This window comes from Rissa tridactyla, chromosome Z (assembly GCF_028500815.1).
Source record: "Rissa tridactyla isolate bRisTri1 chromosome Z, bRisTri1.patW.cur.20221130, whole genome shotgun sequence".
NCBI lineage: Eukaryota > Metazoa > Chordata > Aves > Charadriiformes > Laridae > Rissa > Rissa tridactyla.
This window is the reverse complement of record NC_071497.1, coordinates 49570577-49589894: the sequence shown is the minus strand read 5'-3', so window position 1 is coordinate 49589894 and position 19318 is coordinate 49570577. Positions and strand designations below refer to the sequence as shown.

The window sequence follows — 19318 nt, the reverse complement described above, 5'->3', positions numbered from 1 at the left end:
AAAACATGACCTGTTTTTTAGCCAGTCGTGCTTTAACAGGCACCAAGAGAAACAATGGGGGAATGGAGGGAAAGATTTAAAAAAAAAAAAAAAAAAAAAAAAGAAAAAAAGAAGAAAAAAAAGAAAGTATTCAGTCATCAACTTTTCTGAGCAATACTCACCGCTCTGTTATCCCTGTTCCCTGTCCCAGAGGTCTGCACCCAGCGTAACCAGCATCACTGCATGTGGAGAGCGCTTATGGAGCAGAGTCAGGGTCGGAGCCGATCTGTTCTCCATGTACCTCATGTAACACACCTGCAAATTTTGTAGCTGAATCAGCGCGTAAAAAAAAATACTGGAATTCCCATATTTCTTGGAGCCAGGCCTGAACACCGAGCAGGCCAGTTTCTGCAGCCAGGCTGTGCTCAGTTCTGCACCAGTGACTTGACAACCTGACTGGGTATGATGGACTGGACTGGAACTGCCAGGATTATACACCACCCAGGACACCCTTTTGCTCGCTAGCCCCTAGCCCATATATCCAAACAACGTAGCAAGTTTTAATTTCATTATCCTCAGGCACCCAGAGACACAGTAGCATAGTCAGTTTCTTTTTCTTTGTCATAATTTGAATCTCAGCCAGACATAAGGTAAGGGACACACTACACTTAATGCTATTTCAACAAGTTTAAAACATGCAAAGATTTCAAGAGCTGCAAGGTGTCTAGCAGCTAAGTTAATCACCACAGTTCCAGTGAGAGTGCAGCCCTTAGCAACAGAAGAATAATTTTCATTTCCTAAAGTGTTTTTTAATCCCTTAAGGAAAAATTTATGCAAATCTCTTTCATCAGACCCAGTCTCCCACCAGTGACTTTTTTTTTTTTAAATAAAAAACAACATACCAGCTTTATAAGCTATCATACATTCAAAAGACAAACTTCTCATGCCCCTTTCATTTGCAAAATGAAGTCTCAATTCTTGTCCAGGCAGCCTTCAGAACTAACGAAAAAGTCCCCCTTCATCAACAGCACTCTCAAATCACGATGCCTTTGCCACTCATCCTGCAACTCTCACCCGATGGAAAAGCCACCAGCTAGAGCAATGGGAGTTTACTAGTGGGCGAGACGCCCGCTCTTACTCCCAGACCACCTCATTCCAAAACACGCGGCCACAAAACTCAGTGCAGTCTGTCATACTGTCTCTCTCCCCACTGCTGCCAGGGTACATCATCTCCTGAACTTCCATGGTGTCGCCTGAAGATGCTTTCTGCGGAAGGCATGGTACACACAACTCCTCACTCAGCGGGGAAATTCACCGAAGCCATGGAAGATGCTCCATGGGATGGAAGAGGGGGGAAGGGCAGAGAAGATACAGACTGCGACAGGGTAAAGACAGTGGGAAGAAGCATCAGTGGGTAAGGGATAAGTGGATGCTTATCAGAAGGCTAAGCACAAAAGATAGACTCACGGTGGAAAATAATTGTACCTGGTTTCAGTTTACTCTCCTGAAAGTCGTTCTTATGTCTTTCCCCCATACACACATGCACACTGTTAGCCTAGCTTAGGCTCGGGGAGACATTTTTCTGTTATCTTAATTTGATCATTGGTAAAATCATCCAGTGGGGAAAAATTCTGCACAAAATTGCTGCTGTGAAAGCATGAGAATTAGCATAAATTACAGATACGTTGCCTGTCTGAGCTGGAATATAAACACTTAAAGTAGACACTAGGTTTCAAGTCTGGCAGAGAAAACGAAGCTATCCAACAACATTTGTACTGGAGAAGGATAAAAACAAGTCCCTTCAGGAGTGTTTTACAGAAACAATAGTTAGGATTGACACTTAGAGCAACAACCAACCTCTTTAAGAATGAACTACAGCTCTCTTCCCATACGTGCTGCAGTTAGTTACTTTGCACTACGTCTGAGAAGCATCTCTCTTAATTAGGATGCTGTTACAATTCTTTGGCTTCCTAAGAATTGCTGCCGCAGTCCTTCAAAAAAAGTCAGCATGCAGATTCATGGATAATGTCCATGAATTATACGCAATTCTGTTTGCTAAATGTATACATACACCTTATTCCTGTACACCAAGCTCATCAACATCTAACAGTTTCTCTAATGATCTATGACTATTACATACACCTTACGACCTACAGCCACTCTTCCTTGCGGAGGCCAATGAAATCCCTGTTCAGTGGTTGTCACCTTGCTGAAAACAGAGAAAGAAAATCTACCAGGATGCACATTCACAGTGTGGGTAATTTTATGCTTTTTATACCTTATTTGAAGGTACAAACCAGACACATTTTCTTGGCTCTGAAGCTTGGTAACCTGTGCAGTTGTAGGGTATGATTATACACCAGTCTTGTGGAGGCAGCAGTCAAAGGCAGTACCGAAGAACCTTGCAAATTATCAGTACTATGGGTTAAATTAAAAGCTCCAGTCATAAAATGCAGACCTTCAGATACAAAGCAGGCTTTCAGTAAAAACTGGTGTCCAGAGTTCTAACACTACCCTTTATAAAAGAAGGTTCTTAATTTGCAAACTCTAATTAAAATACAAACTGTCTGAAAGAAGCTGCTTCTTTGGCTCAGTGACCTTCTCGCTTAATGGCAGGACATTATTCTTGCCTTACTGGCAGAACTAAAACCCAAACTCCAAAGCATACGTGTTTCGCACCAGGGGGTGCTAGTTTGTTATCATCCCAGTAAGAAAGGCACTCAGGCTCTGTAAAGTCTCATTTAAAATGCTATTTATTAGAGGTAATGCTATAAAGAAAGAGGATAGTATAGATAATTTTACATCCCTTCAGATGCTAACCTCAAGTTTGGTAGCATCGAACAGGCCAACCATCAGGGTGCAACAAGTTGTGCAGATCCCACCCGTGCAAGGGTTACCTCGTTTTGGTCGTTTGAACTATTACAAGATTTTCTTAGAATAAAACAACTCCATTCACCACTTCTCCTGTCAAACAAAAGGATGTTCACAGGAGAGCTTATTGCTGCGCTTCTAGGCAAAGGCAAGGACACACAAGCAGTGCCACCACCAGTAGCCAGCGGGGGCTGCCTGCAGGGCCCCTCTTCTCTTGTATTCGACCAGCTAAATTTATGCTGTGGCCAAGGGACGCCCCTGAAGGCCACGCTGTATGAGCGGCACAGAGCAGGAACAGCACGCACCTGGGTCTGCTCATGTTCACCGACCGACATGCGGATCACCGACCCCTCCATGTACGGTGCTCTTCAGGTCAGGTGTCGCACGGACCATTTCTTAAAATCACAATCCCAGCCCCGTTCTCAGGCACCACCCGTCCCCACAGGGTATCAGCAGCACCTCTCCAGCCTCCAAGGCACCCCAGGGTGCCGGAACTGGGGTCCACTCGTCCTCCCCATGTGCATACAAACCACTAACACACTGGAGGTGAGGGCAAAAGAAACGTCCCCTGTGAAGACAGCAAATCTGTGCCATTTATATCTGTACTGCTAAAGGAAAAGCCAGGCTTAGGTTTATCCACTGAAATACGGAAAAGTTTGTAATACAGAAATCAGAACGTAAAGCTTTAACGAGAACAGTAAAAAACAGGAGGATGGAGGGTGGCACGCAGGGAAACAGAAAGCAACCTCAGCCTGTCTGCTGCACCATTTACCAAAGACTTCACTATTTCTCCAATCAATCATTTAAGCCAATAAGGTGAGAAGTTAAGCAATACTTCATTCTCCCATGCTGGCAATATTTGTATTTCATGTTACGAACAGCCACCCTGTGGCTGAAGGCCCACGTTTAGTTTTCTTCTGAATCAGCCATGGTGTATGTTTTTAATTTCCGTAGTTTCAAAGTACTCACGACAACCCAGGAAGCACAGAAAAACCTGTGAAGCCTCACCTGAAGAAATGCTCCTTTGTTGGCTTTTGCTGGCTGACTTTCAAATACCATCATGTTTTTCATAATCAATCTCTCATTATATAAATATTTTCTAACCTTACCACAGGCAATTCCAGGATTTATTCTAAAGACAGACATATTACAATTCTACTTTTTATTTATTCAAATGATAGTAGGTTTTTAAGAATAAACCATGCTGATGACCTTTGAAGAAAAACAGTGGTTTCAGAAATTACAGTAAGTGTAAAGAAGTTTTAGCAAGGCCTCATTTATGAGAAAAGCATATTTAAAATAACTCTGACAATGAAATAATAATTCTGACACTTATCTTGAAATAACGTATTTTTGGAAGATGCAAACATAGTGACATTTCACGTGGTAGAAACTGGCATGCAACCTTAGATGAGGAATCAGCTTAGTTTAGGAGTGCTCGTATCATTTATTACCTGAAAATAATGCTGTTTTAAAAATAAAGTTAATAGCATCCGTTCACATCTGCAGAAATACGTATAGTATTACTCCAGACTAAGTGGCAAAAGAGAAATTCAGACACCTTCCAAGTATTTACACATTCAGTATTGGCAAGCCAACCCTTAGATCAGTATGAGCAAACTCTCAGCCTTGTCTGAGGTATTTTTGTTTCGTATTTTATTGTTGCAAATCTTACAGACATTAGCGCTCTGTTAAATAAAGGAATGTAGCACAGTAAATACATCACAACAAAACAGCTGGCCAGAACCCCCCCAACACCCAAAACAAAAAGCCCACTCCTCTCCCCCTGCCCTCCCCCCCAAATCAAACCACTGCAGCTTCATTACAGAGGTCGGAGACCTGTGGCAAAAAAACATCTGAGGAATTACATTCAATAGATGTGCAGTATCAACATTCCAGGCTCACATATATTTATATATATATTTATATTTATATAGAGAGATCATTAGATGTTTACAAAGAACAATATTGTTACAAATACAATACTATACTTTTCCCAACGCTTTACAATAATTTCTATTCACCCTCTTTACAGAACAATAGTACAACTTCATAGTCTAGGTACTGAGCTAAATATGTACAAGAGATCTCAACCACACTGCTGTCTTCAGAAACACATTTAATTAGAAAACAAGGAAAGCAAGCAAACCTGTATATATCCCCACTGAGTTTCAAATTCAAACAAGATTCAAAACAAATGTGTGAAACTTGCCAATAAAAAAAAAAAAAGGGATGTTTCATCCTTAATGTAAACACTGAAGACTTAATTAGACTGTATGAAGCAGCAAGGATGAAAAAGAATTCAGGTCTGTCACCGAAAAAGGAATGTAAACCAGCAGTTTGTTCCTTTGAATCTGGTAAAAATTCACATATGTAACCTAACGCTGCAACAGTCTAGAGAATGTCCAGCTTTCCCTTTCAAGCTCCTCTTCCTTGAAACTCTTTCCCTTTACAAAGTAAAATGGGATTGTTTACAAGACTGTTACCAGAAGTGTGCGCACACTATGGATCTCCCAGCTTAGAAATCTTACGCGCACTCTGTAATTGGAAAACCCAAGATTTTTTGCTAGACTCTGATCCTGCAAGCATTCACTTGCTTAATGTTAAGCACCTATTTACCATGAACTGTTCAAGCACTCAAGCGTGAGTAAGTTCACAGAATCTTGCAAGACTTTCAAAGAAACAGTTGTTTCATCTCTAAATACATTTGCATGTTCAGGTCTTCACCATCTCCCAGTGAAGAGAGTTAAAGACCCCACCACATGAGCTGGACAGAACCACAGAAACAAGTGAAGCTGAGGGTGTAAACACAGCAGGAACCAGAAGCATGATAGCTGTGTCTTCAAGAGTTCACTAAGTTTCCTCAGGCAACTTACGGAAAGGCTGCACTGTATATAATCTTCTAAATTGTACATGGTTATATATCATATTTACATATATTACTATATATATGGAAAGTTCTGGAAAAAAAGTTAAAATGGTCATAAACCAGATGTCTACAGTTAAACAATATACTCACAATTTATTCACTATCTAGTTGCATCAGTCAGGTAGCAGAGGTAAGTACTGACCTGGAATACTAATACCACTCTCTTGTGCAATCTGCTATTCAGGAGATTGGGATTAAATCATATAACAACAAGAACTGCAGGAAAATCAAGTCATCATACAATAATCTCAACACTAAAAGATATTCACTTACTACCATAGTTTATGCATGACTTCATTACCTCCCTTAAATATTTACTGCCTACTGAAATACAAAGTTTATTCTCTACCTCTGATCAGCCCACGGATATCCATGATTTCTGAAAGCCAAAAATGGACCTCTGGCAAGAGTGCTCAATGCCTCTCAGCAGTGTTCACACCCAGCGTGCGTACGCATGTACACACACACGCATCCACTTCCATGGATCTCCACAGTAAAGTCTAGGTATCATTACTGGACCACAAGCAATGGTTAAATTGCATGGTCCAACGGTTAAACTGCCCCACAATAACTGAGAAACAAGTGATTGTGACCAACAGCATATTTGCAAAGCAGAAGTGGTGTGTGGCTGTGCATGGCCTGCTCTTGTTTTCATCCCACTGAGCCTTTCTATCATAGTAAAACACAGCAGAAACTGGTTTTTGAAAAGAAATCAATATATTAGCGTGGACCAAATGCATTGTTCAATTTCAGCATAAACACCAGTATAAAGTCCTCATAAAAAATAACTACAGAGAATGGAGAATTTTCCTCTCACTAGGAAGAAAAGCCACTGCTTTTTTTTCTCCTCTTAAAAAAAAAAATATAAAAAAAATCAACCCAACCCCTGTATCCCCTTTTGTCTCTAGCATGCAAGTTAGAGGCCAATCAAATCCTAGATTTCATACATCCCTACAGTTTATCATCTTCATACAAGTGCATATAGTACACAAATATCTCCTTTAAGTGCCATACATATGGAAAAAAATCACAAGTTAAATTATATAACAAAATAAATAAGTTTATTCCCACCTCGTCCCTTCTACTGTTATCTATACCATGAACTAAAGAGGAAGTCAATAAAGTTAGACAGGTCTTTGGACAAAAATATATGTTAAAACTGGCTCAGACAACAAAATTACTTAGAATAGTCTGCAGATCTCTTATATTCAAACTTCATAAATAGCAAGCACAATCTTAAAAATGTCTATATACACCGGCACACATGGCTGTGCGCACCAAATTCAGAATTAAGAGCCTAGAAAAAGTGAAGCTATTCAGGAAAGCCCCTCACTATTTCTCTTGTAGATATTTAAAGATCCCCACCCTCCTTTAACCTCTAAAATAGGCAAGGGACTACAAAAGACATGTTGCATTTAAAAACAAAGCAGAAGAAAACAAAGAGTTAGAAAACTGGGGGCAGCGCAGGGGAGGCAGCTGTAAAAAATGCCTCCCAAATTTCTTAGTGTAAGTAATGCAGGTGTAATATGTTTCAGCAACTCACAGAGTACCTTTTGGGGTCCTACTATCATGAAGAACTGATGACAGAGGGGAATTCAAAGGTGTGTATTTGGGCAGTCCATTTTATAACAGCAGCGTTTACTAAGTCTTCATAAGCAGGTAATTCTTCCTAAGGGCACAACTGTCCTTCTCGTATTCTACTTTCCCTACAGACATAAAGCTTTAATAATGAGCTTGGTGTCTGTGGGAAAATAGGGCAAGAAAGGCAAAGTCACATGCAAGGATACCCAAGAGAACACTCTGCACCCTATACTTCTATCTAGTCGGTAAAGACACCTTTCATTCAGCAACATTTAATTTACTCAAATTTACTACAATTTGTCAAATTATAACCACAAAAATAAAACTGATTATGTAGTATGAAGCAGAGTTAGTCTTCTTTGTGAATCCTGCTGTGAACAATGCTGCTGCTGTTTTCCTGTTTTGCATGTGGAACTGCATGAAGTTTTACTTGTAAAAAGATGCAACCAAAATAGTCCCGCAGAAATATTTTGCCCCTTCCCAAAATACAGGAAAATGGTGTGGAGAAGAGGAAAAAGGGAGAGAGAAGAGAGACAGTGTGTTTGTGAAGGAGAGAGAGAGAGGGGGAAAGAAATGTCTCTGCAGACACAGAAATGCAGCACTAGAGAGACAAGCACTAACGAGGAAAAACATCCTCCATGCACATTGTGACAGTGAAGTGTTGGCTTTAGATGTAAACTGGTTGCTCTTGTGCCGTCAACAGTCTGTACATGGCAGCTGGCATAGTCTTCATATGAATCTAGAGGAAATACGACAAGTTAATCAATGTTCCTAACATGCATACTACAACACAGCATTCATGAAGAAACAGAAGGGAAAGGTAAAACCTGAGAGGTTTCATACGCTTAATTAAAAGTATTGTAGGTGGTGCTATTATGAAGCAGTATGTTTAGTATCAATGAAACATCTAAAGTTATGGACGCTTCATATTTTCAGATTAGGGTTCTTCTAAAACATAGAAGAACTATGGGTAAATAATAAAAGAAATGGTGTACTGGCTTGCTCTCACTTACATTTTTTAGATTTGAATACCAACAGGCTAGTAGAGGTAGAATCACAGAATCATGGAACAGTTTGAGTTGGAAGTGACCTTTGAAAATCATGTAGCTCAACCCCTCTCCTGCAGGTAGGATGCCTTTCACTAGATCATGTTGCTCAAAGCCCCATGCAACCTGACTTTGAACACTTCCAGGGATGGGACGTCCTCACCTTCTCTGGGTAACCTGTTCCACTGTCTCACCACCCTCATTGTAAACAATTACTTACTTATGCCCAATCTAAATCTACTTTCTTTCAGTTTAAAATGGCTGACCCTTCTCCTGTCACTACATGCCCTGGTAAAAAGTCCCTCTCCGTCTTTCTTAGAAGCCCCCTTTACATATTGAAAGGCTGCAATAAGGTCTCCCTGGAGACATCTCTTCTCCAGGCTGAACAACCCCCACTCTCTCAGCCTGTCTTTGTAGGAGAGGTGCTCCAGTCCTCTGATCATCTTTGCGGCCCCCCTCTGGACCCAATCCAACAGTTCCATGTCTTTCCTGTGCTGAGGACCCCAGAGCTGGACACCGTACTCCAGTTGGGGTCTTGCTAGTGCAGAGTAGAGGGGCAGAATCACCTCCCTCAACCTGCTGCCACTCTTCTTTTGATGCAGCCCAGGATGCAATTTGCTTTCTGCTTGCTGTGAGTGCACATTGCTGGTTCATGTCCAGCTTTTTATCCACCAGTACCCCCAGGTCCTCTTCCACAGGGCTGCTCTCAACCCACTCATCCCTCAGTCTGTACTAATGTTGGAGATTTCCCAGACCCAGCTGCAGGACCTTGGACTTGGCCCTGTTGAACTTCATGAGGGCCACATGGGCTCTTCCTTCAAGCCTGTCAAGGTCCCTCTAATGGCAGCCCTTTCCTTAAGCTTATCAACAGCACCACTGAGCATCCTCAAACTTGCTGAAGGTGCACTCAGTCTCACTGTCTATGTCATTGATGAAGATATTAAAACATATTGGTCCAAGTATGGTCCCCTGAGGGCCACCACTCGTTACTGTTTTCATTTGTTACTGGTAACAGTGATGAACTATGTCATATTGTCTAGACACATTGCCTGCTCTTACCTCACCAACAGCATTTGAGAGAATGTGAACAATTTTCTCATGGGGTGTTGCTACAACACTCTGTCCATTGATTTCAATGATCCGATGGCCAACACGCACACCTCCTCGCTCTGCTATGCCTCCTCTCATAAGGCTACAGATCTGGAAGGGGAAGGACAAATTTATCAGGGCCTGGATAAGGAACAGAGGCTTTAGATTCCTCATTTTTGCCTACAAACTGTAAATCAGCATTTAAACACAGAGGCTTGCAACAAATTCTAAAATGTAATCCATCACTGATTCGAAGTAAAATCTGTTAGTGACAAATTTCTCTTCCAAGAGCAGAACAAACTGTCAGAAAAGGCTGTTTGCGTTGTACATCACATGTGCTGTGGCTTGAAAATTTAAGGGTCAATGAAGGACCACAGTTTAATAGTGTTCAGGATGCAGATGCCTTACAACAAAACAGGTCGAGGTCAGTCGTTTTCTTTTGAGATCATGCAATGGCTTGGTTAGAGACATGAATGATGCAGATTGAAAACAGCCTCTGCTACACATTTTTTTTTTCTCTAACTTAAAGCATCTTTTCTGTTCCTCTGGCTGACTCTAAGTTGTGAAGTAAGTAGAGTCAAAGAAAAAAAAACAGCTTTGATTAACTCAGATTTTACATCTCAGACTTAACACGTGCAAAGTCCCGCTTGCTGTAAAGGCAGAAAATGTCGGCTTCCCTCTTCCCACAGTGAAACTTATCCAGAAATGGATAAGAAGTTTCACATCTATTAAAGCTTAACCAGTGAGTCTGGAAGCTACTTACAATCCCATTCTGCACACTGAAGCCCAACTGATATCTGAGGTCCGGTCTCCTGATCAAGACTGTGGTTACTGGAGGACACCTAACTATGTTCAGTTTAACTCGGGCCTGGTTTTTCAAACCCTGTGGAAAGAAATCAGCATGACAAATCCCGGCAAAGATAGAGTGAAACATTTAACATAAGCATTGGGGGGGGGGGGGGGGAGTGTTAAAATTTTGACATGGAAACGGCCCTGAATAAACAGCTCTTTGTATGCATTAGTAACAGAATCTCATCAGTGAATGCTACACACAAGTATCACAATATTTAGTGAAATGGCGATAAAATAACAATTTTTTTCTTGCCAAGAAGCTGACACAGTTGTTTTAAGAACACCAGCTTCCTGTCAGCAATTTCTTCATTTGATAATGCAAATCATGTATAAAAAGAATAGTAAACAGGTCTACACAGCTCACCAAAAAAGCCAATGACTGTGGATGGGAAATAAAATTTTAAGTAAGCAGCTAAGATAGTTACAAGTAAGCGGCTTCCCTAATAGGATATATTAAATTCTGTCACGCAAATGGCAGGTCCTGCTCCTATCATGCTTGTATAAGCAGTGCTCCTAATTTCTGTTCCTCCTACCTTCTAAATGAGTTATATCACACTTATCATGAACTCCTTGCTACCAGAAGAAAACTGAAGGAGGACAATTTATTTTTACTGTCAGGGTGGTAAAGCACTGGAACAAATTACCCAGAGAGGTTGTAGAGAATCCAACCTTGGAGTTATTTAAACCGCAGTGGTCACAGCGCTAAGCAATCTACTCTATTTGAACCAAAGTGTTGGTCTACACCAACTTCAGCAGTGACTGCCAGCCTCAGAGACTCTGTGATTTTATGTCTTCACGAAAATTCAAATGTAAAACTACAGATAACTGCAATCTGACCCCTTATACAACTTCAAGTATTCAGAGCTCTTGGAGATTGTTAAGATATTTTTCTGAAATGCATCATTCACACAAAAGATTAGCCATAAATAAACACATAAATGAAATCTACATCAAGAAAGAAATACTTTATAAAGAATACAGCAATTTCCACCTTACCTCATACAATACCTACCAATTCCAGTACCTGCTTCTGAATTCCTTTTCTATGTAAAATTGAAATCTGGATCCCACTACAAATAACAGGTGTCTGACAATGACTTCAAAAAGTTAATTCTGAAAAATAACTCCTACTATAGCTAAGGTAATACACTGAAGTCTCTACATCCAGTTTACTGCTGCTGATTCTGTTGAGCTAAACTCCAGATTCAGCAGTGACTTGAACAACTAGACTGGCATTCTGCCAAGATGAATTGCCTTAGAGTCTGTTTTTTTGTCAGTGCCTTAAAAACTGGATGCAATCATCACATGGGAAACAGCTACCCTCAATTACACACAGTGCTGAGCTCAGCTTGGCTCATTACTAAGAGTGGCTCCAGGAGAATGGGTGTGTGAACACAAAATGACAAAGCACACGGCTGTGGGAACTGCCTCTACCCCACTCTTATCAGAAAGAAGGTCCAACCACCATCTCTTCCATGACTCCACCACTCTAGCGAGGAGTTAGCAGCACACCACACGTGCTCAGGGGCCATTCATCTTCTATATGCAGGTCTTCGCAACACCACACATAGTAGAAGGCAGGGACCAAACAATCGTGGGTACAATGTTTACTCAAAAGTCTGAGGGGTTTCTGCCTCAGCCTGCTAAATCCAGGAGGGTAGGATTCATGCGGAGTACTGGAAATGGTCATTTCTATGAGGAATTCAGGTGTCTAACTTCCGTCATCTGAGTTCACTCAGGTTACATGCTCTCAACAGAGATGATATAATTGCATTGTTACTTCCATGACAAGTGCGCAAGTTATTTATATGTATTCCTTGAAAAAAAAGTACTGTAGTCCCCAACAAATAATTTTCTAATTTTACAGAAAGCACATGTATTTCAAAAGTGGCTGATTTTCAGTATTATGCAGACTGGTAATATATGCTGATCAGAAACAAAACAATTCCATCATTTGATCAACTATTTGCTTATCTAGTCCCTGAGTCTGCTTCTGATAGGAGCCAGCACCAGATGCTTCTGAAAAGGATACAAGTAGCATAATACAATTAGGGAATAACCACCACGTATGGAAACATTCTTCTGAGCTCTGTCAGTTTGCAACTGGTTTATGGTCAATTAGTAGCAGAGATTACATCTATAGTACTGAAATTATGTTATTTTAAGTACTTGCAACATATTCTACATAATATCTACAGAATATTCTCATCTTTTCATAGGAGACCTTACAGCATGCTAAAGAAATCTGAAATTCTGAGATATTTCTGCCTCATTTAAATGTGTGCTTAGATCATTCAGTGGTGTATGTACTTGTTACCAGAAGCGCTGTATGAACAGCTCCAGATGTATGGTTAGGAAGATCTGCAAACATACAGACTATCTTCTCTTTAGAAAGACAAAATAAATGACTAGCAGTTCCTATGGCAACAGCAGTAAGTATCAGTGAGGAAAAGAAAGGTCTGCAGAAGCTCAAAACAGCAAAGCTGGTTGTTTTTCATTTGAGAAAGTACAGATGAGCACAACAAAACTCCACCTGAAAAGGCTCAGAACCAGAGAAGCGTAACTCATTGCAGTTTAGAAATAAAACTGATGTGGGATAGGAAACACGCATGGCTACATGAAAAGCCTAAATTTGCTGGGAGTAATGTTCCACTGAAGCTGGCACAAAGATATTTAATATGATTCTTTTTTCCTTCCTTCACAAATGTAAGATCCTTTTTGCCATGTTTTTAGCATGCTACGCTTCCAGGCTGTCATTTCTAGTCACTGAATCTAAAATGGCTGGTTCAGTGACTTTCACATCTATTACTCATATGAGCTCAGCATTAACATTTTTGAAAACCAGAATAGGAATTCTTTACAGCAAACATCTTAATTCAAGTATTAAGAAACTAATCCATGGACAAAAAAATAAAAATTTACTTTGAGTCAATATTTTTTTGCTTTGTAAATACAAACCTTACTTTGCGATTTAAAAAAGCACAAAACGCAAAAAAACATATTACATAATACAACTTGTTACCAGAAAGTTGCTTAAATAAATAAGTTTAACAGTCATATTTCTAGAAATCAGAGAAGAATTTCTGTATAGTACACTACCAGCATTACATTATGTGTCACCATGTTATGATCAGCAGAAGCTCCGTGGGGCTATTTCAATAAATAACAAAGTCCATATAGCTCCATCTCAAACATTCCCTAACGATGCATCTTTCCAGATCTTGAAACTCTGATATTTAAATACCTACGCCCTTGTATGCTACAGCCACCCCAGGCACTGTTCAGTTTCAGTTGACCTGCATGATTTTTGCAGTCACATACTTTTCTGACAACTAGAAAAAAGCTCTTCTAATTAAAATATCCCATTTAGCCAAAAGAAAAGAAGCATCACACTTTCAAGTAACTCAGGCAAAGTTGCTACAGAGGATAAGTATGTCTTCAATTCAAAGTTTTACAGTTTTAAAAATAGTTATAAACAAAATACCAAAAAAGCATCATATCTGTTTCAGCCAGATACTAGAAGGCATTTAAACAGCTAATATGGCCTAGGACCCTGTGCCTCCTTTTGTCACATAAAACTTCTAAGTGTCTTCAGATGCATAATATCTTCCTTCTTAACGAAATATTGACTTGTGGAGTGAAGTTCTGCGGAGTCCTTATCTATACAAGTAAATGGCATAGCTCACTTTCTGGGAGTCAGAAAATTGGTGTAGCATAATTCCCACTGTAGTTTAAAGATGATGAAATGGAAAGTGCTATACAAACCCTTGGTAAGAATTTACTTTAGAGTTCTATACTTTCTTCTCTCCTATTAAGTAATCATTTTAAAACATGTAACTTCCAGAAACATTCTCCATACCTTTATAATGCTCTGACATGTTGAGAGTGGTAAACCAACCAAACTGGTCCCGTTGATTGACATGATCTGATCCCCTATGTTCAGCTTTCCAGACTTCTCTGCTGGTCCTCCATGCATCATGTTGGCTATGATAACTGTAGGCAAAATGGATCCCCAGCCAGACTCCACAATCACTACACCTAGGATTTCTCCCTTTTGCTTTTCAATGTAAACCTGTATCATAAGAAAAAATGTTTCAAAAAAAAGCTCTTCACACCTATGGAACTGACTAATACCCCAATTCCAAACATTCATATAACCAACAAACACACACCCTTCCTTATTTGCTAGCTGTGTTTCTAATTCAATAGCAAAAGAAAACAGGGTACACATTTTACTACATTTCATTTATATTGAAACATGAAATAATCAACACTACATAATATAGATTCTGCTGAGCGTGAAAACCCCCTCCAACTTATTCCTGCATAAGAGCAGAGGAAACTGGAGTGGAAGAAAGCCTGGTGCCATGGTTTTTGGTGGACAAAGCTAAACAGGAAGAGATTGCACGAGTTTATGACTGTGGATTGGAAAACTACTACCTGTGCGTTGCAGGGGTGCACTGGTTCATCTTTATTAACCAAGCTGCAAACCCTTTCAGCGAACACAATCCTTTAAAATCTGGAATCAGCAACTTTCACAGACACCCATGACTCTATAAATTTTATACTGTTTACTGTAACCTGTTAAATTGTATTACTCTCTTAATCTGTTCTAAATTCATTTCATTAACATACAATGTCAAACATGTCTGAAAATTGTTTGGTAAAAAGAACACAAACAGATGGTAAATCATTTCACTGTTGATAAATTTTGGGTTCACTATTTGCATTTGAAACAGAACTGATGACAGGGTGTCCTACTTGGGAGAATATTCTAGGCTCACTGAGGTCATTTATAGGAAGTATTAATGGTTTTCTCATTTCTGCCAGCATGGGCCTGCAACTGGTACAGAGCAGCTTAATGCTTTTATGGAAAAAAAATGAGACATACATCTTTGCAGTTTTCAGATTTGGAGAAGTGAATCAGGTCATCATTGTACATGTCCTGAGTATTGAGCAAGTCACTATATTCCTTCTGGCTGAGGTCTTCTGGGTTGATTCCATTTGCCCTCAGAAATTCCTGGTAGGCCACACTAAATGCTTGACCTATGGACTGTGCAATCAGCTGTGCCTGTAGCAGTTCACAGAGAAGAGAAAAGAAAAAAGTGAAACATTCTGATGGTCTTGTCCCCTAACACTTTCTCTGTTACAATCACACCGTAAAATGGATCGGATCATCAAGTCAAGTTGATGAACCTACAAGTCATGTTACCACAACCCAGTTTTAAAAAATATTTGTACATTAAAAATTAACGTAAAAGACTCCCAAAATGTCAATACCTGTGCCATGACTCCAGCTTGGTACGCAATTATAAATGAGAAATACAAATAAAGCCATCCTTTCACAGGCAAGAACTGCCAATGTAAATGTAAAGGTATACCTGCTGCAGTGACTGTAGCTTACACCAACAATTCTTCCCACATGTACAACCTCCCAGACAGCCCTCCCTTCTACCAGAGGCAATGCCATTCTCTGACAAACCAGCAGTGAAAATGAAAATGTCTACTAGAAAACACACAACCGCATTTAAGAGGATATTTCCTCTTTTTCTTACCCTCCTTAATGTCCATATTGGCTGCTCCTACCTCAGTCTCAGATGAAACAGGAAAAGGGCAGGAACTAGTGACCAGATCTGGGCCTTGAAATGACTGGAAATGGTCACACGTATCTCCTTCTCCACTCCTTCAACTTCTCCCTCCTACATTCTCTGTTTCCTTCCTTCCAGCTCCCATGACTCTGCCAAGCTCCCTGCCACTTTCCTTCTCAGCCTGTCCTTTGTGTGCACCCTCTTGCACCTGCCACTTCCTGTAGCCTTCTCTGCACCTAAAACCATCAAACGTGCCACTCGTTAAACTGCATTGCTCCCACCATGAGCTGTTCTACAGCTGCAGCAGTGTGAGAGAAAACGGGCACAAGGCAGATAAAGGCAAAGCTCCGTGTGATGCAAAGCGGAGGATACAGATGGAAACAGCAGACCAGAGGGATGCCTCCCTTTGAGGTTGTGATCATGGTTAGTATGAGACAGGTAACGGACTGGAGAGGAAAGCAGCACAGCATGGTGCAGAGTACTGCTGTGTGTTAACTGGAGCGATATGTGCAGTAAGGACTGTGTTGCACACAGGAGTTGGCCACAACGTGCACTGAAACAGTCCCATGGAGCACAATGCTGGCTGCAGTGAAGGGAGGGAAGAGAAGAAAGGGCCTACAGCTGACAACATAGGCCTGGGGGAGTGCTAGTGATGAATGAATACTGTGGAGGTGTATTTTTATACAGCCTATGATCTGTATTTAAAGTCCAGCTTGGTCCCTAATCAACCCTGAAATAAAAAGTTGATTGTATCTTAAAGCAACTGAAACTAGCACTAAACCTACTAATGAGAATAGCATGGTTGCTGTTGCTGAAAAGGCCAATATCTAGACTGGCAGTATTTTACCAATGCTCAGATCAAGCCAGTTTTGACAGCAAGAAGACGACAACAAGAAAATGGGAAAACTACACCTCCATAGCTCAGTAATCTAGGTAAGGAGACACACCCAGACTTTACATTCATACACATGTATCTTGTCTCCAAGAAGAGATCAACACCCATTTAGACACCCATCATTTGGACACATCACTAGGGTTCAGCTCATTTGAAGATCCAGTTCTAAATACAGTTGAAAATCTGGTGCTGTCCTCCTTAGGTAAGGACTCCTGCAAGGAGAAACACATTCTGGCCAACACTTGCTTGAGGGCTTACAGCTTCTGTGTTAGTTACTGGGTAAATTCTAAACACCCAGCTGTCCCACAAGAATAAAAGGTGACAATGAGTTTTATACATGACTTTTATAATATAAACAGGCTGTATTACTCCACTGGATATACAGGATCTTTTAAGCTGACATCTCCTGAAGCTGCTAACAGGTGCTACAGTGATTCCATTCTAACTCTTTCTTAGTCGTTTGGGTATTTGAGAGAAAGTTGGCAAGCTACTTGCGAACTATACAGTGACTAAGGAGAGTTGATAGAGCTGCAGTTTCTTTGCACATTTTCAAATCACCGAGCAATGATTCTATTGGATCTGCAGGCCTGTACTGTCCAAGCCAATATCTAGTGGCATAGGGAGGATCCCATCTGACACAAATGTGGGCTGATTCAAACTAATCACAGAAAGTAATGTCAGTGATCCCCAAAAGGAAGCACAGATTCCAGATAGCCAAAGTATTAATAGCAGCCTGGGAAACAGATTCAGGAAATCTGGACTGTAGTCAAACCACACATGCTGAAGGAAAATAAGCCCCAGCCTCTGGAATCTAACAGTCTGATTTCTGCTTTTTCGACTGGCCAGTAGAGCTAGCGGTGTCCAAACTTGCAACAAGAAACACAGGAACAGCAGCCTCTAAGTGGGCAGTGTATCAAGTAATATTAAGCGAAAATAACATTGGCTACTCTTTTTATTTTCACACCAGTTTCTTGAAAGGCTTTGCAAAACTGGCTTACATGTTATTTTGGGGAGAAAAAAAAAATATCCACAATTTTTTATGCTCTCTGTCAAAATTTTGGTAGAGGATTACTTCTGACAGTGCTCTTGTCCTTACTTTTTAACCTCAGCAGTGAGTCGTATATGCACATTCATCTGCAAACAGATAATTTATCCACACATGGGTTTAGAATAGATTCACCATGACATAAAATCAGCTGCTTATTCAAGAAAACCTTCCCATCTCAAAGTCCTTGCTGACACACTGTAGAGTGGAAGACATATGAGGATTTTATAAGAAATTTATATTTTTACCTTATTTGTCTTAAGTAATACTCTGCTATTTGGAGGGCTTAGAAATGAGATTTTTTTGTTTTCCCAAATTATTAGGGGTAACTTGATTATGATCCTGGCAACTACTTATTTAGCCACTTCAATCTGCTACGTTTGATTTTACTTTTCAGTTTCTGAGCTTTAAAAGCACACAAAATCAGGAAGTTACGCACATTGGTTGTGAAGACAGGTTACCAAGTCCTACATAACCTGTACCATAGACTAAAATTAACTCAGCTGCATCTCTATTCAGCATACTTTGAAACTGCTGAAATTACCGTCTTTCTTTGCTGGTTTTTTGATATGATGTCAGCAACTACTCCCCAACCCATTTCCTCCTCCTCAAGAAAGAGACAAAAATCACCTTTTTAGTATGTATCAGTGATCCTTGATGCAATACTTGGGATTAGAATTTCCCCAGGAAAATAAGCATCTCTGATAGACTTTCACTCTAACATGCAGAGTCTGAGCTGGTATTTGTAAACTGTGGCAACTGGACCCTGTCTCATTGTTACTGAAAGGCACAGAAGGAGCTTAAAAAGGGGAGGCATTTCTATAAATATCAATTTTGTGAGTAAATTGGCAGGTACAGAAAGTAAATTGCCACATACAAACAGAACACAAGTTCCTCTGCTTAGATGAAACACTTGGTTGCAGTTAATGAACAAGCAAGACCACTTGCTATGGACTTCAAGCCTTCCAAAATATGCTTACATTTCCACCCCTAGTAAATTACAAGACCGAGTAATTCCTTACATCCTCAGACTCAAAGACATGGCAAATCATTTTGTACTGCCTCTTTCCGTCTTGGGAAGGGTGAGATGCTTCCACATTATCCTGGGAGTTAGACCGTGGCATTCGCCTACGAGCCATCAAAACAACTATATTTCCTATATCTGCAATGTAAGAAATGGTCCGCAGGGGATGATCCATCATGGTTTCCTGGGGAACACAAAAAACACCATGAGCAGCTGTTTCAACAGAGTTCTTGTTGCACACCTAGTATTATGAAAACAAAAAATTGGCAGTATAAGACCTTTGTTAAGTGGAGTCTGTAATACCTGTCATGCATGAAGGGAGATGCCGATAGAAACAAAGATCTTCACTTTCCAAAAGTAAAGCAAAGACCAAGTTTTACAAATTAAAATTGTGTTTTCTGTGGAAAAGCACATAAAGA

At 40.3% G+C, this 19318-nt stretch overlaps 1 protein-coding gene across 5 annotated transcripts in view; it reads right to left on the bottom strand.

The window, feature by feature from the left end:
• Positions 1–4669: 4669 nt before the first annotated feature.
• The window catches only part of APBA1 (amyloid beta precursor protein binding family A member 1), a 97900-nt gene continuing 83251 nt past the window's right edge, over positions 4670–19318 (bottom strand). For all 5 annotated transcript variants that reach the window (XM_054185863.1, XM_054185865.1, XM_054185866.1 and 2 more), the window contains exons 7-12: positions 18898–19083; positions 15239–15418; positions 14207–14419; positions 10259–10378; positions 9466–9606; positions 4670–8099 (exon numbers count right to left, since the gene is read on the bottom strand). In XM_054185863.1, the coding sequence (XP_054041838.1) occupies positions 8028–8099; positions 9466–9606; positions 10259–10378; positions 14207–14419; positions 15239–15418; positions 18898–19083 (912 nt within the window). In that variant the 3' untranslated portion in view covers positions 4670–8027. The remainder of the gene's footprint in view (positions 8100–9465; positions 9607–10258; positions 10379–14206; positions 14420–15238; positions 15419–18897; positions 19084–19318) is intronic.